This window comes from Stegodyphus dumicola, chromosome X1 (genome assembly GCF_044657685.1).
Source record: "Stegodyphus dumicola isolate Sdum_Otavi_A_Nest chromosome X1, ASM4465768v1".
Lineage (NCBI taxonomy): Eukaryota > Metazoa > Arthropoda > Arachnida > Araneae > Eresidae > Stegodyphus > Stegodyphus dumicola.
Genome location: NC_140780.1, coordinates 126,566,289 through 126,587,574, shown reverse-complemented (window position 1 = coordinate 126,587,574; position 21,286 = coordinate 126,566,289). Strand labels below are relative to the sequence as shown.

Below are 21,286 nucleotides of genomic sequence, written 5' to 3'. Positions count from 1 at the left end.
CAAAGTTTGGCCATTCTCCCCGAAAGCATTAATCTCAAATATCCAACCATTTGGTTTAAAAGGAAAAAAAAATAGTTGGCAGCTCGACTCGGATTCAAATCAAGGTGAAGGGGCTCGCAACATCGCTGTTTTCGTGGTTTTCCCCATATATTGTAAGGATCTTAAGTTTTACTAACGTTTATTTTATTTTAAATCTTTACTATCACTTCTTATTTTCTACTTCCGGCCAGAATTATAAGCGTGAAGGAGTTTATGCAAAGTTGTCTGGCGAACGCCAAGTATTTAAGTGTGGCCTTTTTGCCAAGCAGAAGAGAGGAAGCCGTGAGTTCGAAGCAGGCCGCTTACCTTAGAAGTTACGCAGTTGCTACTTTGCCTTCCAGGCCAGAGGTTTTAATCCTCTTGATAAATTAAACGTATTGTAGTGTTCACAGTCTCTGTGCTACATACGCTTCCTGTTATTATAAGGCCAATCTTATTCTAAAGTTAAATTAGAGTTTAGTTTTATTTTGATATCTTTTAAGTTAGACCCCGAGTGGAGGGTCATTGTATTCCGAAGTACGGAAGTCATTGTATATAAAGAAGAAAAATAAAGGGTTTTGTATACCCTTCGTCTGTATCCTGTCTACTTACTACAACTAGTGAACATAGCTTTAGTAAGCTCTCTGTTCTAGTCAGGTCATTGTATGTTTCCGAAGAAGGTTAGAAGAAACATTGAACCTGATAATATAACGTAATAAATATGTACAGGGAAAGGCGAAACAGTTTCCCTTAGAAAAACCTCTACGAAAACATTTCTTCTTATAGGTAAATAGCCCTAGTATACTTTGCCATAATCAAATAAATCCATTCCCTTTTCACGTATGGTCTTATTCATTTTTTGCTTCAAAAGTTATTTGAGTTCCAGCCTAATCAAGAAGTTTTTATTTCAGTTAGTTTGCGTTTTTTCGACTATGTTATGTGTAAGAAATAAAAATTTTAAATGTTAAATTATCATACTAATTTTATTTTAATTAGCTCAGGATCATTTATAGATCATTATAGATTATCAGATAGATATCATTATAGATCAGGATCATTTATAGATTCTTTAAAAAAGTCAGCAATAACACATTTATTTTGCTTCCCTTAATTTCAATTCAAATTGAGGCCAGTTACAAAAGATTTGATGTGGCCAGCTCATGACATCCCACTAATTCCATGTTTTAAATAGCAACGAGCTTTAACTTGCAGAAACATTAGGTTATTTTGAAGCAGGAGATGTGAAAAGCGAACAATGCCCTCGCCGGCGCTCGAACCTGGACCTCTCAGATACGCGCCTAGTGTGCTACCGTTACACTAGGAAGGCATGCAGAAAGAAGAGAGAAACTACCTTATATACTATATATAGTGTTCTGGCCATTCCACCACGAAGGCATGCTAAGAAGGCGAGAGAAATACCTTATATACTCCCTCTTTTAAAGTGCGACTGGGTATTAGGAACCCACTCGCCAGATCATGGTGGTGAAGAACCATCATCCACCACCTTTATTTAGTTCGGGCGCCACGTGGTGTAACAATAGCACACTCGACACGTATTCGAGAGGTCCAGGTTCGAGTCCCGGTGAGAGCATTGCTCATATTTCACGTCTTCAGCATTAAAATAACTCTACGGAATAAAACTGCGAACCTTATATCTCTCATAGGACACGCAATCAGTGGTATATAAGAAGACCAGAGTAAATGAATGCAATCTAATATATTGCGTTCTCGGAATGTCATGTAATTTGCCATAATGATTTCAATTTCTTTAAAGGAATGAATCATAAATCATCATTATAGAACCTGTTGGCGATAATTTACGCTTAGAAGGCCATGTAATACAAACACAGGCCCATGAAAGCTTTAAACATACAGCCGCATGATCTAATATGTGCATCATGTGCTTAAAATATACGGCTATCATGATTGATAAAAATGGCTTGTACGGTCAGGCTGTCGTCGATCAATATCCCCTAACAGAAGGGAGTTAGAATACGGCCGCAGTCCGGCCCGAATAGTGAATATGAATTTACTTCATAGTCAAAAATGGGCTGCTCCCGAGAGAGCAAACACCAAGGTGGAAAAAGAAATTAGAAAACAAACACAAAAGAATAATATTATGAAACAAACCAAAGGAAAAGGAAAACGTATAATCACAAAACTCGGACAAATCACACCCACATGATACACACACACATCCAAAAAAATAGGTGACAGGAAGAGTCTCCTAATTTGGAATTCTGATCCTTTCCTTATTATTGTTTATAATTTATCCTGTGCGATTTTTATATTTCTCTTAGAATAATAATCACGTTCACTAGGCAATTTTAAAAATCTTCTCTGAGACCAGTTAGTTCACATAATTCACTAGTTAGTTCACATGATTCCAGAAAATGTATATTATCACCTACTACAGTAGTTCTCAAACTTTCCCGAGTCGCGGCACCTTTCTACAATTAAAATTTTTCCATGACGCCCTACTAAAGGTAAGTAAAAGTATGACCGATCGCATGTAAGAGATACAAAAAATAAAACTTATGTATCTTCATTATTTATTTTTTTTTTACTTTATTAACATTAAATTGATAATCAGTATAATATATGAGCCTGCAAATCACTGCACATTTTTTTTTCAAATCGTGGAGCTAAACTGGATACGACCACCCTCATTTCCTTTTCCATGTTAATTTTTGCTGTATACTTGCTTTCTACTACAGCAACTGCCGAAAACCAAGCTTCGCACAAATACGACGTTGAAAATGGAATTCAAAATCCTCTGAGAAGAAGGGGATATCCATCTTTTATTGAAATAAAAAATTCTGTCAATTCCATCCTGCCAAATTTTGCTCTCAAATTGTTGTCGCAAGTTAACTCGATCAGATTCGCTTCTTCCTCAGAAATAAATTCAGGTGGAGCACTAGTGTTAAATGGATCTTGTATCCATGCAAACCTATCGAAATTCTCATTTGAAAGTATTTCTCAAACCAGATAATTAGCTGTGATAAATGCCTTTCCAACATGGCTTTTATATCTTGAGAAAGATCAAGTTCATTTGACATCAAAAATTGCTATAAATATAAAATAAATAAAGTATAAAAACAATTTTTGCCTGCGTTCAATTTTCTTCTCCATATTTTAAATTCTTTTATAAAAGCTTAATTTGTTTTTCTGTAGACTTCAAAAGGTACATGTTTTTCCCAGCAGAGCGAGATTAAGGAAATTTAGCCTTTCAAAAATGTTGCATAAATATGTCAGTTTTATTAAAAAAACTCGACATCAGCAAAATCTCATGCATCTTGATATCCTTCAACTTTAAATAAAAATCTCTTGCCGCAGTTCAAAGGTACGTGATAAAACATTGCCACGAGACAGCCATCGTGCACAATACAACAAAGGTGAATTTTCGGCTCACATATCCTCACACAATTTTTTTTAGAAAAGCTTATTTTCAATAGACGAGATATTACAATTTTTACTACTTTCACCATACATTCTAACACCTGATTCAGTTCAAAACTCAGATACTTTGAAGCAAGCGCTTCTCTATATATAATGCAATGGATCTAGAGTGCCACTTGGTGATTAGCTTCGAATTAAGAATCTGTAATCCTCAATAGCAAGCAGATATGGATCGAGCTCCATCACTGCAGTCACCAACGCACTTAAACCAATTCAAGTTATTTTCGTATCTGAATGTATCAAGAATCTCAAACAGGTTCTGAGCCTTTACTCCTGCAATAATATTTTTACAGAACAGAAAGTCCTCTTTAGTATTATTACCATCTATAAACCATACATAGCTTATCAAATGAGTATCTTTATTATTATCCGTAGCCTCATCTATCTATAATCCTAATTTCACTGCTTTAATTTTTTCAATTAATTAATCGTTCATATCCTCCGCAATATGTTATATTCTCTGACTAAAGCAAAAGCATTGGACAAAAGCACTTTTTAAAAGCAGCTTTCCGGCAGACTCGCCAACCATGATGTTTAACATATCTACAGCAGCCGGTAGAATATGATCTTCTGCGATGGTATGAGTCTTCCTACCGATTCTGTACACCACCTTGTAAGATATTAGAAAAATCTTGTTTAGTATTGAGTCAGTCTTCAAAAAAACTGTGTTGTTGTTGTTGTTGGTTCAGTTCTTTTAACTTCCTGGCAAAAATATCATGAGGTTTGATAATATGCTGTGGTGATTAGCTTCTAAATTGTGCTTCAATTTACTTGCAGGCATGCGCTCCGCTGCCGAAATTTTCATACATTTTCATACATTTTGCGGTCTCTCTTCACTATTCATTTCTGTTGATGTAAAACGAAACTCTGAATAACAGTCATCATATTTAAGGTATTTTCCTTTCTACATAGTCATACCACTGGTTAAAAGCATACTTTCTTTATCTGCACTATTCACAAATCGGCCCATCATCGAAGATACAAGAGCAAAAATTCAAAAAATTATTTATCAGAGACAACGAACAAGAAGCAGTGCAACACTAACTCCACGAACTAATTTATATCACTATTTATCGATATGAAGTGCTGAGTTTAATTTCACTAGTAACTTATACGTCGACTGATTTAATATTTTTATTTGATGAGAGTTCAACTTAACATAATATTAAAAATGCCATTAAATAAATAACTTGCTGCTAGTCCTTTTTTAGTATTTGTTTTTTAAAGGTGAAGCAGGATTTAAGGGTGAAGCAGGATTAGTTTTTGAATAAAACTTAAATCACTAAATATAATACTGCATGGTCTAGAAAAATAGTCAGTCCCTAATAGTTGAAGCAAACCTTATTCTTCACATTCTTATAAGAAAAATATATGCCTTTTACAACCGAAAAAATACTCACTTTCCATTGTTCATGAGCCTCAGTTTTTCCCAGCATGAGATCAATATATCTGAAGGCTGAAAATGCGGCTTGCCAAGGTAGAAACTCCTTCTCCAGATAAAGATATTTCGTCATATTCAGAGCTAACGGATACTCAACTTTATCAGCTCTGAAAATAATGGTTTTTGTATTTGAATAAAAATATTAATTGAAATTGTTATTTCCTCTTAAAGAAAAACTGTTAAATTAATTTATTTAACTGACCTTGCTAAATTCAGGATATCAGTTACAATTTGAGCTCTGTTAATAACATGAATTTCCTAGTGAGAAGAATAAAAAGGAGTTAGAAAAGTGTGATTAGTACTAATATTTTAAGTAAAAGTAGCTACAATTATAAACTTCATAGTACCTCGTAGTTATCTAACAGCTGCAAAAGTATTAGATCCCAATTTCTTCTATCATAGTTAACTCTGTAATATCCAACTTGTTGCACATTAGCAATCACCCAAGTGTCTAGATCAGGCAGATCTTCTACGGTCACTGAAAAAAACAAGGGATATATTTTAGGGCAAAATTTAATTGCTCAAGTAATTACAAAATATTTCTAAATAAAGGTAAAGCGAGATTAACAACCGAGAAATCATTAAAGGCGTGAGAATAATAAAAGTATGCAGATTCATGATATACTACACAAAAAATAATTAAGAGCAGAAGATGTGAGAATAAAAATACATACATTAAAAGTTAAAGGAAAACGAATAACGGTAACTTCTATAGATTTACAATGACTACTGTTTCAATTTGGAAATGCTGAAATAATAAAAGTTGCGTTTCCTTCCAGATTTATTATTTCATGTTTTTAGTATCGTATCAGATTTCTATGACACATAAAACCGCTACCATGAATTTGAAAGGACAAAGGCTATATTTGAAAAAAACATAGTCTATGATTTGAGAAAAGGCGTAAGACAAAGGCTTGAGAAAAACGACAAAGACTATGATTTGAGAAAATCATAGCCTTTGTCGATTTCTAACAGAAACCTCAAGTTTAATGTTTAGAACCATATTTTCAAGAAGCATTATCATATGGAGAATTCCTAAAAGAATAACATCTAGGACAAGTTTGTGCGAATGCTGAAATTCGGTAATACAAAGATCGGCGGACGCTAGCAAAAGGGACGTCTTCATAACAGTGTCAAGCCATGAAGATGCTGACACCAATATGCAGTTCGGCCACCGTTCGCCAATATACTAGAAACCTTCATGAGAATGCTGGAGCAATCTTGTAAATCTAGTGATCTTGTGCGCGCATCTTTATGAAGGTTAGGTTTTAATTCAAAGAAAGCAACTTCCATAAAGGTGATGATAACCTTATACCTGGCACCGTTAAGCAATTTGGATTATCATTTAAGGATTAGTCAAGGTCAGACTGAAATTCTACTTGCTTACGGTGCCCCGACATTCTTAATAGTGTTGATGTCTTCAAGTTAAAATCTGATTTTCATAATGGTGCGGGTATCTTTATGTGGGACATTTTGTCTTGACAGTGGCTGATTTATGTAAGGGTAACAGCTCCTTTATGCTTTATGCTAACAGCATTTTTATACGGGCAGCCACTTGGAGTTGTAAGCTTAATGCGGCGTTTAATCTATTAGAAATCAGTTTAAGTTTCACCTGGTGTTATTACTGCACTAAAAGCGGCCATAGACGCCTTCTGGCCAGGGCGGGAATGTGCTTTCTTCCGGTAGTGAAAAACCTTCATTGCTTACAATTATATGGAAATTTCAAGTTAGTTGAACATTTCATCTGGTTCTCCAAAGTATGAAATTTTTCCAGAGGACAACTCAGTTTTCTAGGATATTGGTTGTTTGGCTAATCGATTAAAGTACAGCACACGAGGGTTATCTGCCTAATGGAAGGAAGCCTTTGTAGAAGGCCTGCTGATGGAACCGGCTCGAATTTATGTTACACACAGTGAAAATCATTAAAGCCTCAAGCAACTAGCCAAGTCGCAATGATTTGAATCCGCGTTAAATGAACACTATTCCTAAATAGTATATGTTCCAGAAATAAAAAAAAACTTCTATGCACATTTTCAGTTGGAATTCAGTAATTTCCTTTCCCCAACATTACTTTAAAAGCTATATTATCGTTCTTTAAAAATGGCACAAATTGCCATACTGATAGTTTGAAATTTATTTGCTTCAGTTTTACGCAAATAATGATCATAACTCATAGCGCATATGGCCCATAATCATGCTAATTATGAATTACACTGGTGTGCAAAAATTAAGGACGAAGTCGAAAAATTAGCATATCAGCTGAACGAAGAGGCAGAGCGGACAGAAAGACCAATCAGGAGATTAAGTAAGGGGATGTACGGTAGCACATGCGCAGATATGCAGGTAGACGTAATGGGGGAGTGTCTGAGTAGTATGAAGCATGTTGTCGGTGTAAGATCAGTATTTCTGGCAAAGAGATTGCACGCCGTATAGCAGTTAAAATCACACCGAGTTGCTGCCTCAGCGAGAAATGGCGAATAATCAATCTGTTAGACGACATCTGGATGCTTTTACCCGAAATCGAATCATTGGGAAGTTGGAGGAAGGCCGCAGTGTGACAAGTGTGGCTGCAGAGTTCGGAATTGCTCACAGCATCGTTTCACGACTTTGGAGACTACAGGAACAGCTATCCGGGGGTTTAGTAGTGGTCGTCCACGAGGAACCACACCCGCAGATGACCGGTATATTGCCTTACAGGCCAGAAGAAACAGGCGGCAGACAGCGGGAGAAATCGCTAGACGCACGACACAGGCGACTGGACGACCGATATCGCGTTTTACCGTGGCAAGAAGACTGCCCGGTGGTGGTCTGTTTGCACGACGCCCTGTACGGTGTGTACCTATAACGCCTGCCCATCGGAAAAGGCGTTCTCTGTGGTGCCGGGAACACCGGAATTGGAGAGACAATGAATTGGGACGAGTACTCTTTACAGATGAGAGCAGATTCAGTCTGAGTAGCGATTGTCATCGCATACTCATCTGGAGAGAGCGGAGAAGCCGCAATCAACCCTCGAACATCATTGAAAGGGACAGGTATGGAGGTGGCGGTGTTCTCGTTTGGGGAGGCATCATGCTTGGTAGTCGTACAGACCTTCACATCTTCGATGCAGATTCAGTCAACGGGACCCGTTATTGTAACGAGATTCTTCTTCCATATGTGCGTCTTTTTAGAAGCGCTATGGGTCCGCAGTTCCTTTTCATGGACGACAATGCACCATGTTATCGCACAGTAGCTGCCGAACAGCTCTTAGAGAGTGAGGATATTGAACGTATAGATTGGCCGACACGATCTCCGGATCTCAATCCCATCGAGCATGTATGGTATTTTCTTAGGCAGACGCTTGGCTGCTCGTACCTTACCACCAGTAACGATTCCGGAGCGTCGATTGGCGCTGCAAGACGAATGGGCAGCAATGCCTCAACAACTCATTGACACCCTCATTCTCAGCATGGGCAGACGCTGTGAAACCTGCCTAGCAGTCACGGGAGATCATATCCCCTATTAAAGACCGGATGTTTCTTGCTGGACACCCATCACAGGGATGTTTCGGCCTTCAGTCGCATTGCGCTCCATGCTACTCTTTCAATAAAGCTTCTTTTTATCCCTCTGATTTCTCTTTCAGTAAGTGTTGCTTACATTACTCATGTCCTTACGTATTGGGGATCTTACGGTATTAAATGTGTTGATTTGGAAAGCTTTTGTACAAAGTTATATTGAAAAAACCGTCTCGTCGTTAATTTTTGCACACCAGTGTAAGTAAGTTTTGCAAGTATTTCCGTTGTTTCATTCGCTTCTTTGCAAGCATGTGAAATGATCATACCTGTCAGTATATTCCTATATCTTTATATTCGAAAGCGCTGTGATCTCATTAGGTCGATTCTAGGTTTTTTACAACTCAATGAATTCGTACTGATTGCCCGCTTTGTGCATATATACCATGTGTCATGTGCAGAGTAGATGCAATCGAGATATTTTAATAGTAAGTTGTTCAATGCACTCATAAATGTGTCGTTATAAGCTAAATCCTCTTGATTTTAGCAGTCTAAAACTAGGTCCACGAATTCATTGTGGCGAAAAGAGAAGGGGTTGCGCAAAAGACTTCTGCATCTTATATACGCATCTCCGTCCCAGTTCTGGTGGATGACACCCTGAACTGATCCAAGGTTACCCTATCCTTCTTCCCCTACGACCAATCTCTCGAAAGGACTGTCTAGTGGACAGTATTTTAAGTGCTCTATGCCGTAAACCACTATACGTTTACAAATATCCATGCATTCTCCGGCGTTTGAGGGTTTGGACCCAAAGCTATGGTAGCTGGCCTCTCTACCACTATATAACGTAGGGTCAGACATGAGTGGGAATCACATGATCTATTCATTCAGTGAAGTGGTTACTGCGAAGTATACCCAGAAAAGAAGAAAGTGCCGCTATCCTTTTCCGGAGAGATATAAAAAAAAAGAATCAGGAATCTGATAGATCAGCCATACTGACACAGTCAAACATATGAGACATGAGAAATCGCCTGGGAATTTCAGTAAATGTGTGATCCTATTACAAAATAATGCATTTCCTCACGCTGTCAGGGTTGTAAATCTGAAAATGGATACCTACACAGTGTTATGGGTTTTTTCTCATCCTCGTTCTGTTAAAAATATCCCAGAAAAGACAAATTACAAGACAGACGATAATGTTAAGAAGGCTATATCGGGAAATATACTAAAAACCTAAGCTATTAGAAACATTTTACATTGCATTTTAGAGCAAGCAGTTTGCTATGTCAATACATACGCAAAAATAGGCAGAAATGTGAATTGCTACTAAAACTTATGTGACGTAATTTCTCTAAATACGAGTGTTATTATTGCACTATCACGTTACATTTTGTAAATAGCTTAATTACATGAAGTGTTAACGTGCCTAAGAACTTTGAGGCAAGAAAGTCGACAAAATTTGACGGGGCACCGCCCCACAGCCGGGAGCATTGTTAAAATCTGATGAATTTCGTGACGCCACCTACAGAAATTAAATTACAGAACTTTCCCCCCTTTTTTTAATACACTCTAACTCTTTAGTACACTCTCGAACCACTAGACCCTAGCCTCTAAAGGAACTGCTGAATAGGAAGTTCCTCTGTGTTTTTTTCCCTCAGTTAAGATCGGAAATGATGTATAAAATGACAACAAATAACCAATGCTTCTATTATTTTGTTTGCCCCACAATTTATTAAAGAAAGATTTTTTTTTAATTTCGGAGATTTTTTACTTTTACATAGTATCTATTAATGGCTGGTGCTTATTTTATTCTAGCAAAACATTATTTGCAATATCATCAGGAAAAGTGGAATTAAGTGAAATTCCAGTCAGCTAGTGATCCTGATTTCAAGTGTAATTATTTTATTAAATAAAATTTAATTTTTGAGAATGACTTGAATGCTGATTCGGCACATATGAAGCAAAAGCACTATAAGGTATTTCTCCCGCCTTCTTAGCATGCCTTCGCGGTGTGGTGGTCAGCTCACTCGGCTCGTATTCGAGAGGTCCATGTTCGAGTCCCGGTGAGGGCAATGCTCCTTTCAAAAATGCCTAATGTCTCTACAGTGACGCCCGAACTAAAAAAGGTGGTGGATGATGATTCTCCGCCACCAGGATTTGGCGATTCGGTCCCCTAATCCCCAGTCGCCCTTTAAAAGAGGGAGTATATAAGGTATTTCTCTCGCCTTCTTAGCATGCCTTCGTGGTGCACTGGCCAGAACACTCGGCGCGTATTCGAGAGGTCCGAGGTTCGAGTCTCGGGGAGGGCATTGCTCATTTTTCATGTTTCCTGCTTCGAAATAACTTAGTGTCTCTACAGCACAATAACATTAAGAACTATACAGCAGTTGCAAAAACTAGCATTTGAAACATAACTGAGTTTGAAGTTTTTTTTTTTTTTTTTTTTTTCTTAAAAATTACAAAAATATCATAGTGGAGTTACTAATAAAAGCTTTTCATATGGCTGTTTTCGAAACATGCATGCATATAAACGGTTATCGATTCGATATAAAAGATTGCTGGCCAGTGTAAATTCATGAGAATGGTTCACATGCATTATTAGTTGTTAAAAAGAATTACTTGATTTCTCAGTCAGCCACGTGTCCGGTTGAGTGCTCCAGTCTTTCTCCTTACCATGAGTATACGTTATGGGGATAGTCCATAATCTAAGCAAAGTAAAAAAAAAAAGAAAAGAAATTAATATTTGTTTTAAAAAAAATTAGTTGATTTCTCAGCAATTTAAAATTTTTTAGGAACAATTTTATTTTTAAAATTTTACAATGAAATTGAGTTTGGTAACGAAATTTTTATTGAATCAATGTCATTGAACAAATAAAAATTATATTCACGTGTTATCATTGAAGACCTCAAAAATTTCTTCGGAATCCAAATTGAAAATTTGCTGACTGACAACAGCTGATCCGTTGGTATAATTTCTATTGAATGACACGACAGGATAACCAGATTTAGATGTCCACGTTGACATGACATCTTTTACTCCAAGCAAATTCCTGTTCCACTGAAATATCGAAAATTATATATCCATTATCAGTTAGCAAAATATAATCTTTTATTTGATGAAAATAATCAAAGAGGAAGCGAGAAAATAAAGAAAGAAAAATAAATAAGGTGAAGAAAATTACTTTGATTTCCCTTTCTCCTTGCAAACTACTACTCCTTGCAAATAAAAACTAAACATTTGAAAATCATATATGACAACAGTCATACACTTTTATTCAACTGAATGTTAAATTTCAGAAACATAAAATTTTCGTTAATCGTAAAACTACAGATACTAGAGTAATAAGGTAAATGCATTACATAATTGAAAGAAAACGTTAAAAATTATTGTACTGATGGGCAAGTACTAAAAAGTGATAGAAATGAAATATAAATTCTTGTATAATGTGTTAATAGTAGCTAAGAAAGGTATTGGATGCGAGTCTATAAAGATACCGTTCTCTTTTCATGATCCTAATGCAAATAAAGACGCAAAAATCAAAATACAAAAAATTGGAGGAAGTGATACGCAAAGCTTTCCATGCGAAGAAGAACAAAAATACAGCCATCAGTTTAAAGGGAGGAATACGAGATGAAATAGAATACTTAAAGACATTTAATTCAGGTTGATAAACAAAACGAAACAAGAAGTGAAACAATTACCAACTTTTAAAAATATATAATCATTTATTATTTTATTGCAGTAAATTATTTAAGTATATACTTACTAAGTTTAGGTTCTGCCATAATTCGTTTTCAGTAGCGCTCTTGTAGGAATATTTCCAAAGATAATTCTGTAAAATAGTAATTTATACTTATTTTTAATGAACAAAAATACCTTTTTCTTTATAATAACGAATTAAAAAATTCCTTTCACTTTACGGAACATTTCTCAAGGTCTTCGAAACTGCATTACCGTAAACATAGAAAAAAATTGTACATATAATGGCAATCCGTATCTTTGGTTGTTTGAAATTAACCAACAGCTTAATGTACTTTAAAATTATAATGTTATTTTTTGCCATCAATCAATTAAAACATGAGTCGTATTGCTCAGAGCATTGTATAAATTCTGTATATTGACTCTTACAAAAATTTTATGTTGAAAAAATACAGAAGGGGAATGCCATTCTTTATCAGCGATAGAAGCACGTAGCAAACTCGTGTGCTCTGTTGTTAGTTTTCCTTACGTAAAGAATTTCATATCTTTCGAAAATCGAAGGCTGCATGCAAGGAACTTCAAATCATGAAAAAGGTTCAGGAATACATGAATTCCCCCCCCCCTCCGAAAGGAGGGCATTTTTTTTTGTCTCTTTTTACACATTGGCCATTCCTACGGCCGGAAGTGGTGACCATTGTATTGTAGAAGCACCTAATAGGCGGCAACCGCTACCTCCTATGAAAGGACAAAGAATTTAAATCTATGCCTTCTCCGGGATTCGAACTCGGGCCCTTCGGTATCACAGTCAGTCAGGAATGCATGAATGTACCTCTAATTCGTCTAAATGTGTTCCTCCACGAGTAACGTAAATACCTGACAGTTTCCTTTAGAAGGTCCTGTATAAAAGGTTCATTTCCCTTAGGCAGATAGCCCTTGTGTGTTTTGCCATATTCAGTTAAGCAAACAAACAAAATAATTTGTGCAAAAACTGAAAGAACTTAAATTTATTGAATGTTCTATCTTTGGCAAAATATCAGACGAACTCAATATTGAAAAGTAAAAAGAGGAAATAATGAAGCATTTAAAAAGGAGATAATAGAATTCTGAAACCCCTGAGCTTAAACGATCGTTTAAAATGTGTTCAAGGTAAGTAATTCTTATAAAAGGGGCAAAATTTAAGAGACGAACACTGTGATTCCTACTACGTTCTTACTACTTAATTCCTACTAAGTAAAAAAATCATATCAAAAGGTAATTGATTAATTAAAACATATGTTTCCTGCATGTGAACAAAAGGATCGTACTACACGGCTCACCCATCTGATGCTCTCCATTTTGGACAGGATTCTCGCGAGCTCTCAGAGCAAAGAATTTTTACAAATTCTTTGCTCAGAGCTTCACACACAACGAAGAAAGTGAAGATGGGAAACAATGATAGACCAGTCGTCGCGCTCCATTAATATTACCCTCCGGGATAATACAAGCTGCCTTTTTGAACAATAGGAGCCGGCCCCGTGTATTTCATACCTCCAGCGCCGAGACAGCCGGCGTGCAGATCTTCACCAATATAATAAATGACCCCTCGCGGGGTAGCAAAAGGTGTCTGACTTGGCGTTAAAAGAAGGTTAAAGCAAAGTTTAACTGAAGTTGTTCCTGGAAGTGATTCAGCACTGTGTCACTGGGTCTGCAGTGTGAGATTTTGCAATGTATTAAGATTCTACTGTTTATTTTAATAGATTATTATTTTAACTCTGGTAATTTATTCACAAATTAAAGGAAGGCACAATTACGAATAAAGCTGTTTCTCGGTCAAGAGATACATTCGACAGGTATCCAATCGAAAATGTAAGGCAGACAAAACAAGACGAATAATTGCGGTTGAAAAGCGGAGAAAAAAAAATAATAACCTGTTACCAAGAATTAAATTAAGTTAATTGATTAATGCAAAATACACAAGGCCTATCTACCGAAAGAAGGAATGTCTTCATAGAAGACTTTCTAAGGGGATTTTCTAAGGCCCGTATTTGCATAAAAGATTGCGAAAACGTCATGCAGGTAATCCGTTCGCCGAGACGAACTATTAGTGTTTAGCCATCTTATCCTCTCGACCACAAACAGGCTAATGTTACCAAGGCAAAAGGCATAACAACAAATTTTAGACACATCTCCCATTCTTTAATACACATTTAATATTTTAATTCTTAATTTTCAGGTACGAGTTTTTCGTGGTTCGAGTTTCGTATGTTGCATATGTTATTGCAAATCTAACAAGCTAAACATTTCGGATGTCGTTAGATACTTTAGGATTGGATTATTTCATTTAAATAAAGCGCATGAGGGATAGCTATCTAATCTCCAACTCAGTTCTAAACGAGAATATCGTTTAGAACTGAACTACCATGAAATCTGCTACCATGAACTACCATGAAATTTTTGGGTGGCTCCTTCTTGGTGTTGCATTTTCAATGTCGGTTAGTGTATTTATAATAACTTAGTAAAAAAATTAATATTTTAATCATAACAATAAAATTTAACACACATCCCACTTTATTTTATATTTATTTATTTATTTAAGTTGTAAAACATCTGGGCTTCAAACATTATCGGAATCGGTAAGACAGCTGCCGCTACACTATCAAAGACCACAACCAGTCTTCCTGTACTTCGACTTAAATGTTGGTTTACAGAATGTATCCTGACACCACTTTAGTGCCAAAATGTAAACTGCTTGAAAATCAAGAAATTTGGAACATATTCATATCTTCAGGCATTCTCAATACAGTTTATTACAGATCTTACTTGTACTGCGACTCGTATCTCTCATTACGTCACGAATTAATTTACCACATTCTACCAGTTGTAATATCGTATGAACTTTCTTTTCTTCTTAGCCATATAGGTCACGATATCTTTATTATATTTTGAGACTAAATTAAAATATGATATGATTCCTTCCTAACTGAACCTTCTAATAGGATGACGATCAAGAATATTTTCGCCTTAAAACTAAACTGTCTATTCATTCTTTATTCCCAATATAGCCTCTCAAACTGCTTATAATAATATCGCAAATTGCAAATGAGTTTTTGATGTGCGAGTTGAACTGATACCCTACATATTAGAAGGTACAACATGACATTAAAAAATAATAGTCATAAATAGATTGCTTTGCAATATATTCCTGTACATACCTTATCAGGTTCAAGGTTTCTTCTAACCTTCTTCGGAAACATACAATGACCTGACTAGGAACAGAGAGCTTACTAAAGCTATGTTCACTAATTGTAGTAAGTAGACAGGATACAGACGAAGGGTATACAAGACCCTTTATTTTTCTTTATATACAATGACTTCCGTACTTCGGAATACAATGACCCTCCACTCGGGGTCTAACTTAAAAGATATCAAAATAAAACTAAACTCTAATTTAACTTTAGAATAAGATTGGCCTTATAATAACAGGAAGCGTATGTAGCACAGAGACTGTGAACACTACAATACGTTTAATTTATCAAGAGGATTAAAACCTCTGGCCTGGAAGGCAAATAGCAACTGCGTAACTTCTAAGGTAAGCGGCCTGCTTCGAACTCACTGCTTCCTCTCTCCTGCTTGGCAAAAAGGCCACACTTAAATACTTGGCGTTCGCCAGACAACTTTGCATAAAATCCTTCACGCTTATAATTCTGGCCGGAAGTAGAAAATAAGAAGTGATAGTAAAGATTTAAAATAAAATAAACGTTAGTAAAACTTAAGATCCTTACAACCTTTAAGCCTTTTCGAAAGTTTTCTTCTTTTATAAAATGTTCAAGCATTCTTACAATTGCGGCACCCTGCAAGAAGATTTAAGGTAAATGTTAGCTGTAGTTATAAATATATATCGCGAGACTAAAATAATGGATTAGTTTACATTAACAAAATAGAAAACAATTGCTTTTAAAATCGGAATTTCAAATGTAGAAGAAAACCTGATACCTTTAAATAAGAAATTTCATCAAAAAATTCTAAAACTTCGTATGGATGAACTGGTGCTCCCATGGCTCTGCTAGATAGTAAGCTATCAGTTTCCATCACTTCATACACAGATCCAATGAACGTATGGCTCTAAAATAAATATATATGATTCTAAATATATTTAATGCTGCTAGTTACATATTTATCGTAGAACAATATCCTCATATTAAATAAACATTAAATAAATATATTGTTCCTATGTAAAGTTGTGAAATATACATTTTTTTTTTCGTATGTAGCATTAAAAAAAAGGAAAATTTAAGCTTGTACGTTTCGTTCTGCCTATTTTTTCCTCCATAAAAATTGAAGAACAATCCTAAAATATCATTAGCGAAGAATTTAAAATTAAGGAATGCAACTTTATAAAAACTTCGGTAAATAAATAAAAACTCCATACTTTGGAATAAAACTGTGCAAGACGTAATTTCGATATTTCAGTTATAAAAATAGTCATAAAAATCTCTACTATAACTTAGACCAGGGGACCAGAAATTCCTCTTCCGAACCTATAGTTTACTACTATCGAAGCCAGCAAGTAGCTTCGAATAATTTCTTAAATGAATATTCGAAATATGTTAGACAGCAAGTGTGATCGGCTGGGCCGTTTGCATAGAATTCATTGAAACATGGAAAATAATAACTTGAAATTGTTTATCTTTGTTTACAGTAGAAATTAAAGTCCATAAAGCAGTGAATTTCTTATTTAAGGCTGACCAAAAATACAGTTCACATAGCAAATGCACAAATTATTCGTTCTACAATTTAATCAATTATTTTAATAGTCGTTCATTATTTAAATGCGTAATGAACGAGTTCTTTTAATTATTTTATAAATATTTCAGGGTATATAAAAACAATTTATATTTATAGTCATTCATTATTTAAATGTACATTGAACGAGTTCAATTAATTATTTTATAAATATTTCAGGTTATATAAAAATTATATACTTTATTAAAATGATAAAAATGATAAAACTTGTATAGTTTACAATTGTATTTTATGACTTACTCCGTGTTGTTTGGTTTTATGATCCTATTTTGACTGCATTGAACATTAAAATCTACATTATGAATAAACGTGTTAAAAAAACAATAGTTTTCTAATAAGAATAAACATACAATATTCCAATCTGGTTCCATGTGTTCGATGCCTTGGTACATGTAATAAGTAGCAAATCCCTCATTAAGCCACAGATTATCCCACCAAGCTGGAGTGACGAGATTTCCGAACCACTGAGAAAAGAAAATGCATTAAACGTCAAAATAAGCTTACTAAGAAGACTTTCGGGTGCAAATGTAAGTTATTTTAACAAAGATAATAAAAAACATAATACCAAAAAATAAAAAATTAATTGAGGCATAAATATCATCACTTAGCAGAAGTTTCTACTAAAGATAGCTGACAAGTCTGGAGGATAGGATGGATTCTTTGACTATAGCAAAGCTGATCAGGACTATTTTCATATTTCTATTAAGCTTCACTGAGGTTTCGATTGGGAGTTCCTCGGAGAAAGCAATCCAAGAGTAGCTTACCCGTCTTTCCTTACCACCCAACTCAAAAATGGATTTTTCGAATTGATAGGGTTTTGTTTTAGTGCCTCCATTAAAACAATGATTCTTAATTCATGTTTTTTTCGAGACCGGGACCCGAGCTCATCGGCGTACTTTGGCTGCCATACTGACCAAGGCTGTGCTTTAACGATTGGATCTTACAGATGTTCCTTGGGGGAAAATTTTCTATCTTCTAGAAAATTTGATTAGCAATATATTTCCTTTTTAACTGGTAACTGAAGGAGAAACGGAAGAAGCACGCTGTTAGATTCTAAGGAGTGTCCCCTTTCCACAATGACACTACAGTCATAACGACTTTCTAAGCAACACTGGCTCATATTTAACTTTTAACTGCTGTCGTAAAAAAGAGGTTACATTTCTATTGTTGTGGTGTCTGTCAGATGGCCAATCTTATTTTTTAATATAAAATATTATAATATAATTAAGAGCTTATTTTATAACATTGCATACAAAATAGCTAATCTTCTCTTTCATTTGAAAGAGAGAAAGCACCTTTCCTTGGTAGCATAAGTGTTTGAGAGACACCATAAGCACAGTTAAAGGTTACGTCATGTAAAAGAAAAACCTCAGAAACTCTCATGTAGAACGTCAGATCCTCGGGGAATGAAACTAGTTTCGGCTGTTGGTGAACAAAATTTGATAGCGAAATATAATCAATGAAGGTAATATGGAGCTATGAATATAAAGGGATATCCTTAACCTAGTCTCTATATTAGACATTTTATTGTTATATAATTAAAATAGTTTCAGTGTTCCATTTGTAATAAACTAAGATTAGCACAGAACTGTATTATAAACATAAATGCATTCGAAAAAAATTAATAAAAATTATTAAAACATTAAAAATGATTTTCTATATAACTTATAATTGCTTATCATCCATTAATGGTTTTTGCGTCGTATACAATGCACCAGTCTTTCATTTTCTAAGAAAAATGACTTCCTTGTACGGTCTCTCAAATTATACGCATTTTTTACTACATTTCACTTAAACTTATTTCCTTGAATTTCATTAGAGATATATTTATCAATCAGTCAGTTCAGTTCTCACTTCTTGGCAAGGCAAAAAATACATAAAAACTCAGAACATTTCCATTAAAAATTGTTCTGAAACACCAAATACTTAAAAACAGTTAAAAAAAATTTACAATTAAAATTAGAGTTTCTACGCAGAAACAAGCAATTCGGCCAGTAGGCAGAAAGACAAAATTTTCGGTGAGCAAAACTGAAAGTTAACTTTTGCTCACACTGAGCAAAAATACACTGAAGTTAGTGCACTAACTAACTTAATTCACTATTCTTCACTTACACAACTTTTAAATTGTTGATAATTTACACAACTATTGCATGCAGATTAACTATAGGCATAAAAACCTTAAGAACATAAGAACGACATGATTCAGTCACTTTTAAAGCAAAGAACGTACAAAATACAAACATATAAGAATAAAAAACTGAGCTCACAGAGCAGGGTAACACAGTGGATGCATATACATATGTATATGTAATGTGGTCAATTGCAAAGAAAAAGAAAGATACACCATTAGATGTTATTGCAGTCCCATATACGAAATTTCAACGTTCTGCGGCTACTCGCTTTTGAGTTATGCGAGATACATACATACGTTCATACGAAAAAAAAATCTCTTCTGAACCCATTTTAAATCCATTTCACAATACATTTTGAAAAAAAAAAAGAGTAAAAAAGTCCTTTAGTCTGTCTTTTACTTCGTATAAGGAAGTAAAGAGGTTTATTACGATTCTGAAGAGATAATTAGCATTTAAAACATTTAGAATGAAAGCTCAAAATGTGTTTATGTATTTTAATGTAAGCAGCTTAAAAGAGTAAGTCACAAAAGGAAAAAGCATCCATTAATTTAATTTATTAAAGTAAAGTTGACTGATTTCACAAAACTTGGACAGAAAAAAAAAAAAAAAAAAAGGATGGCCAAATTTCAAGTAAATTTGTTATGCTTGCCGTATTTACTAAAAGAAATATATCATTAACATATAGGCTTCATGAATTATCAGAAATCATTCAAAATTATCGGTTAGGATAACAGAAATACGATTGCGCAATAATACAATCACATTGTAGAGACATTATGATTTTTTTTTTTCTTTTTTTTTTTTTTTTTGGAAGCAAGAGAGATGAAAAGTTAACAACCGCCTTCGCCGGGAATCGAACCACGGACCTCTGGAATACCGGCTCAGTGTGCAGAACCACTACACCACGAAGGCGCGCTAAGAAGACAGGAGAAACACCTTATATACTTCCCCTTTTTAAAGGGCGACCAGGGTTTTAGGGTACCCAGATGCCAAATCCTGGGTGAGGAGAATCATCATCCAACACCCTTTTAGTTCGGGCGCCACTGTACAGACATTAGGTATTTTTTGTAAAAGCCGGAGAGATGAAAAATTAGCAACCGCCTTCGCCGGGAATCGAACCACGGACCTCTGGAATACCGGCCCAGTGTGCAGAACCACTACACCACGAAGGCACGCTAGGAAAGCTGGAGAAATACCTTATAACGTAAACCAAGGAAATTTAGTGAATTAAACTTATAATAAAATCACTTTATTGCCTTATTTCTTAGCGTAGTTGCTTAGGCGCAGTTACTTAATTCAAGGATTGTTTACCTGATGGGCAAGTTCGTGCGCTATTACCAACATTATGGAAACTTTCCTTTCCGTTGAAGATCTTTCAGGATCGTAAAGCAAAGCGGATTCATCAAATGTAATAAGACCCCAATTTTCCATTGCTGCATGCAAGAAACTTGGCACAGCCACTAAATCTATAGATTACAAGAGAAGAGTTAAACAAAGCACATTTCAAAAAAAAATTGCTGTCATAGTCATCGTCTATTAGCTCAAAAATTTAAATACAGAATACCTGTTTTAGGCATAGTATAAGGAACTTCTAGGTAATCTCCGAAGAATTTTAAAATATCTGGCGTTACGGATAGAGCAAGTCCACCGTAATCAGCCATATCTGTACGGCTCCATACTTGGACCTGAAATAGTCAATAATACTTCTCAGAATCTTAAAGTTTAGATAATGTAAAATGAGTTAAAACGAAAAATATCGACGCATATGGATGATACTAAGATGTAGTGTAAAATATATAATTCAATGCTTTGTAAGAATTTTAATTAGATCAAGTTCAGAAACATCAGTACATACGCCTTCCTTTCTAGCATCAGAGAAGGGCTTCAATTCCCCAACAACAAAAGCCAGCAAGTACGTCGACATTGGTGGGGTTTTCTGGAAAGTTACCATTTCCCATCCATCTGGCCTAAAATAAATTTTAGATTTTTAATTTTTTTAATATTCATTGAAATTATTATACTAAGAGTGGAATTATTATATAAGATCTTGCATGATCTTGCACTTAGCTTAAATTTCTAGAAAAAAATCCCTTATATACTTACAAAGGCTCTACATGTGCTTCAGGCATATTGGATAGTGATATCAGTCCTTCTTTTCGAATGATACTAAGTTGAAATGTGGCTTTTAGACCAGGCTCATCAAAACATGGGAAGACTCTCCTCGCATCGCTTGGTTGAAATTGGGATGACGCTATCCAGCTTT

General features: G+C 35.2%; 1 protein-coding gene across 2 annotated transcripts in view; it reads right to left on the bottom strand.

Annotated features, from left to right (window-relative positions):
* LOC118198023 (aminopeptidase N-like) overlaps positions 1 to 21,286 on the bottom strand; it is a 62,906-nt gene that overhangs the window by 32,750 nt on the left and 8,870 nt on the right. Inside the window, exons 3-15 of one of the 2 annotated variants that reach the window (XM_085808387.1) lie at positions 21,127 to 21,282; positions 20,879 to 20,990; positions 20,588 to 20,708; positions 20,335 to 20,489; positions 17,242 to 17,355; positions 16,082 to 16,210; positions 15,871 to 15,939; positions 12,177 to 12,242; positions 11,298 to 11,467; positions 11,029 to 11,114; positions 5,266 to 5,396; positions 5,121 to 5,176; positions 4,878 to 5,025 (exon numbers count right to left, since the gene is read on the bottom strand). In XM_085808387.1, the coding sequence (XP_085664513.1) occupies positions 4,878 to 5,025; positions 5,121 to 5,176; positions 5,266 to 5,396; positions 11,029 to 11,114; positions 11,298 to 11,467; positions 12,177 to 12,242; positions 15,871 to 15,939; positions 16,082 to 16,210; positions 17,242 to 17,355; positions 20,335 to 20,489; positions 20,588 to 20,708; positions 20,879 to 20,990; positions 21,127 to 21,282 (1,513 nt within the window). The remainder of the gene's footprint in view (positions 1 to 4,877; positions 5,026 to 5,120; positions 5,177 to 5,265; positions 5,397 to 11,028; positions 11,115 to 11,297; positions 11,468 to 12,176; positions 12,243 to 15,870; positions 15,940 to 16,081; positions 16,211 to 17,241; positions 17,356 to 20,334; positions 20,490 to 20,587; positions 20,709 to 20,878; positions 20,991 to 21,126; positions 21,283 to 21,286) is intronic. The other variant, XM_035369613.2, reaches the window with a different exon arrangement.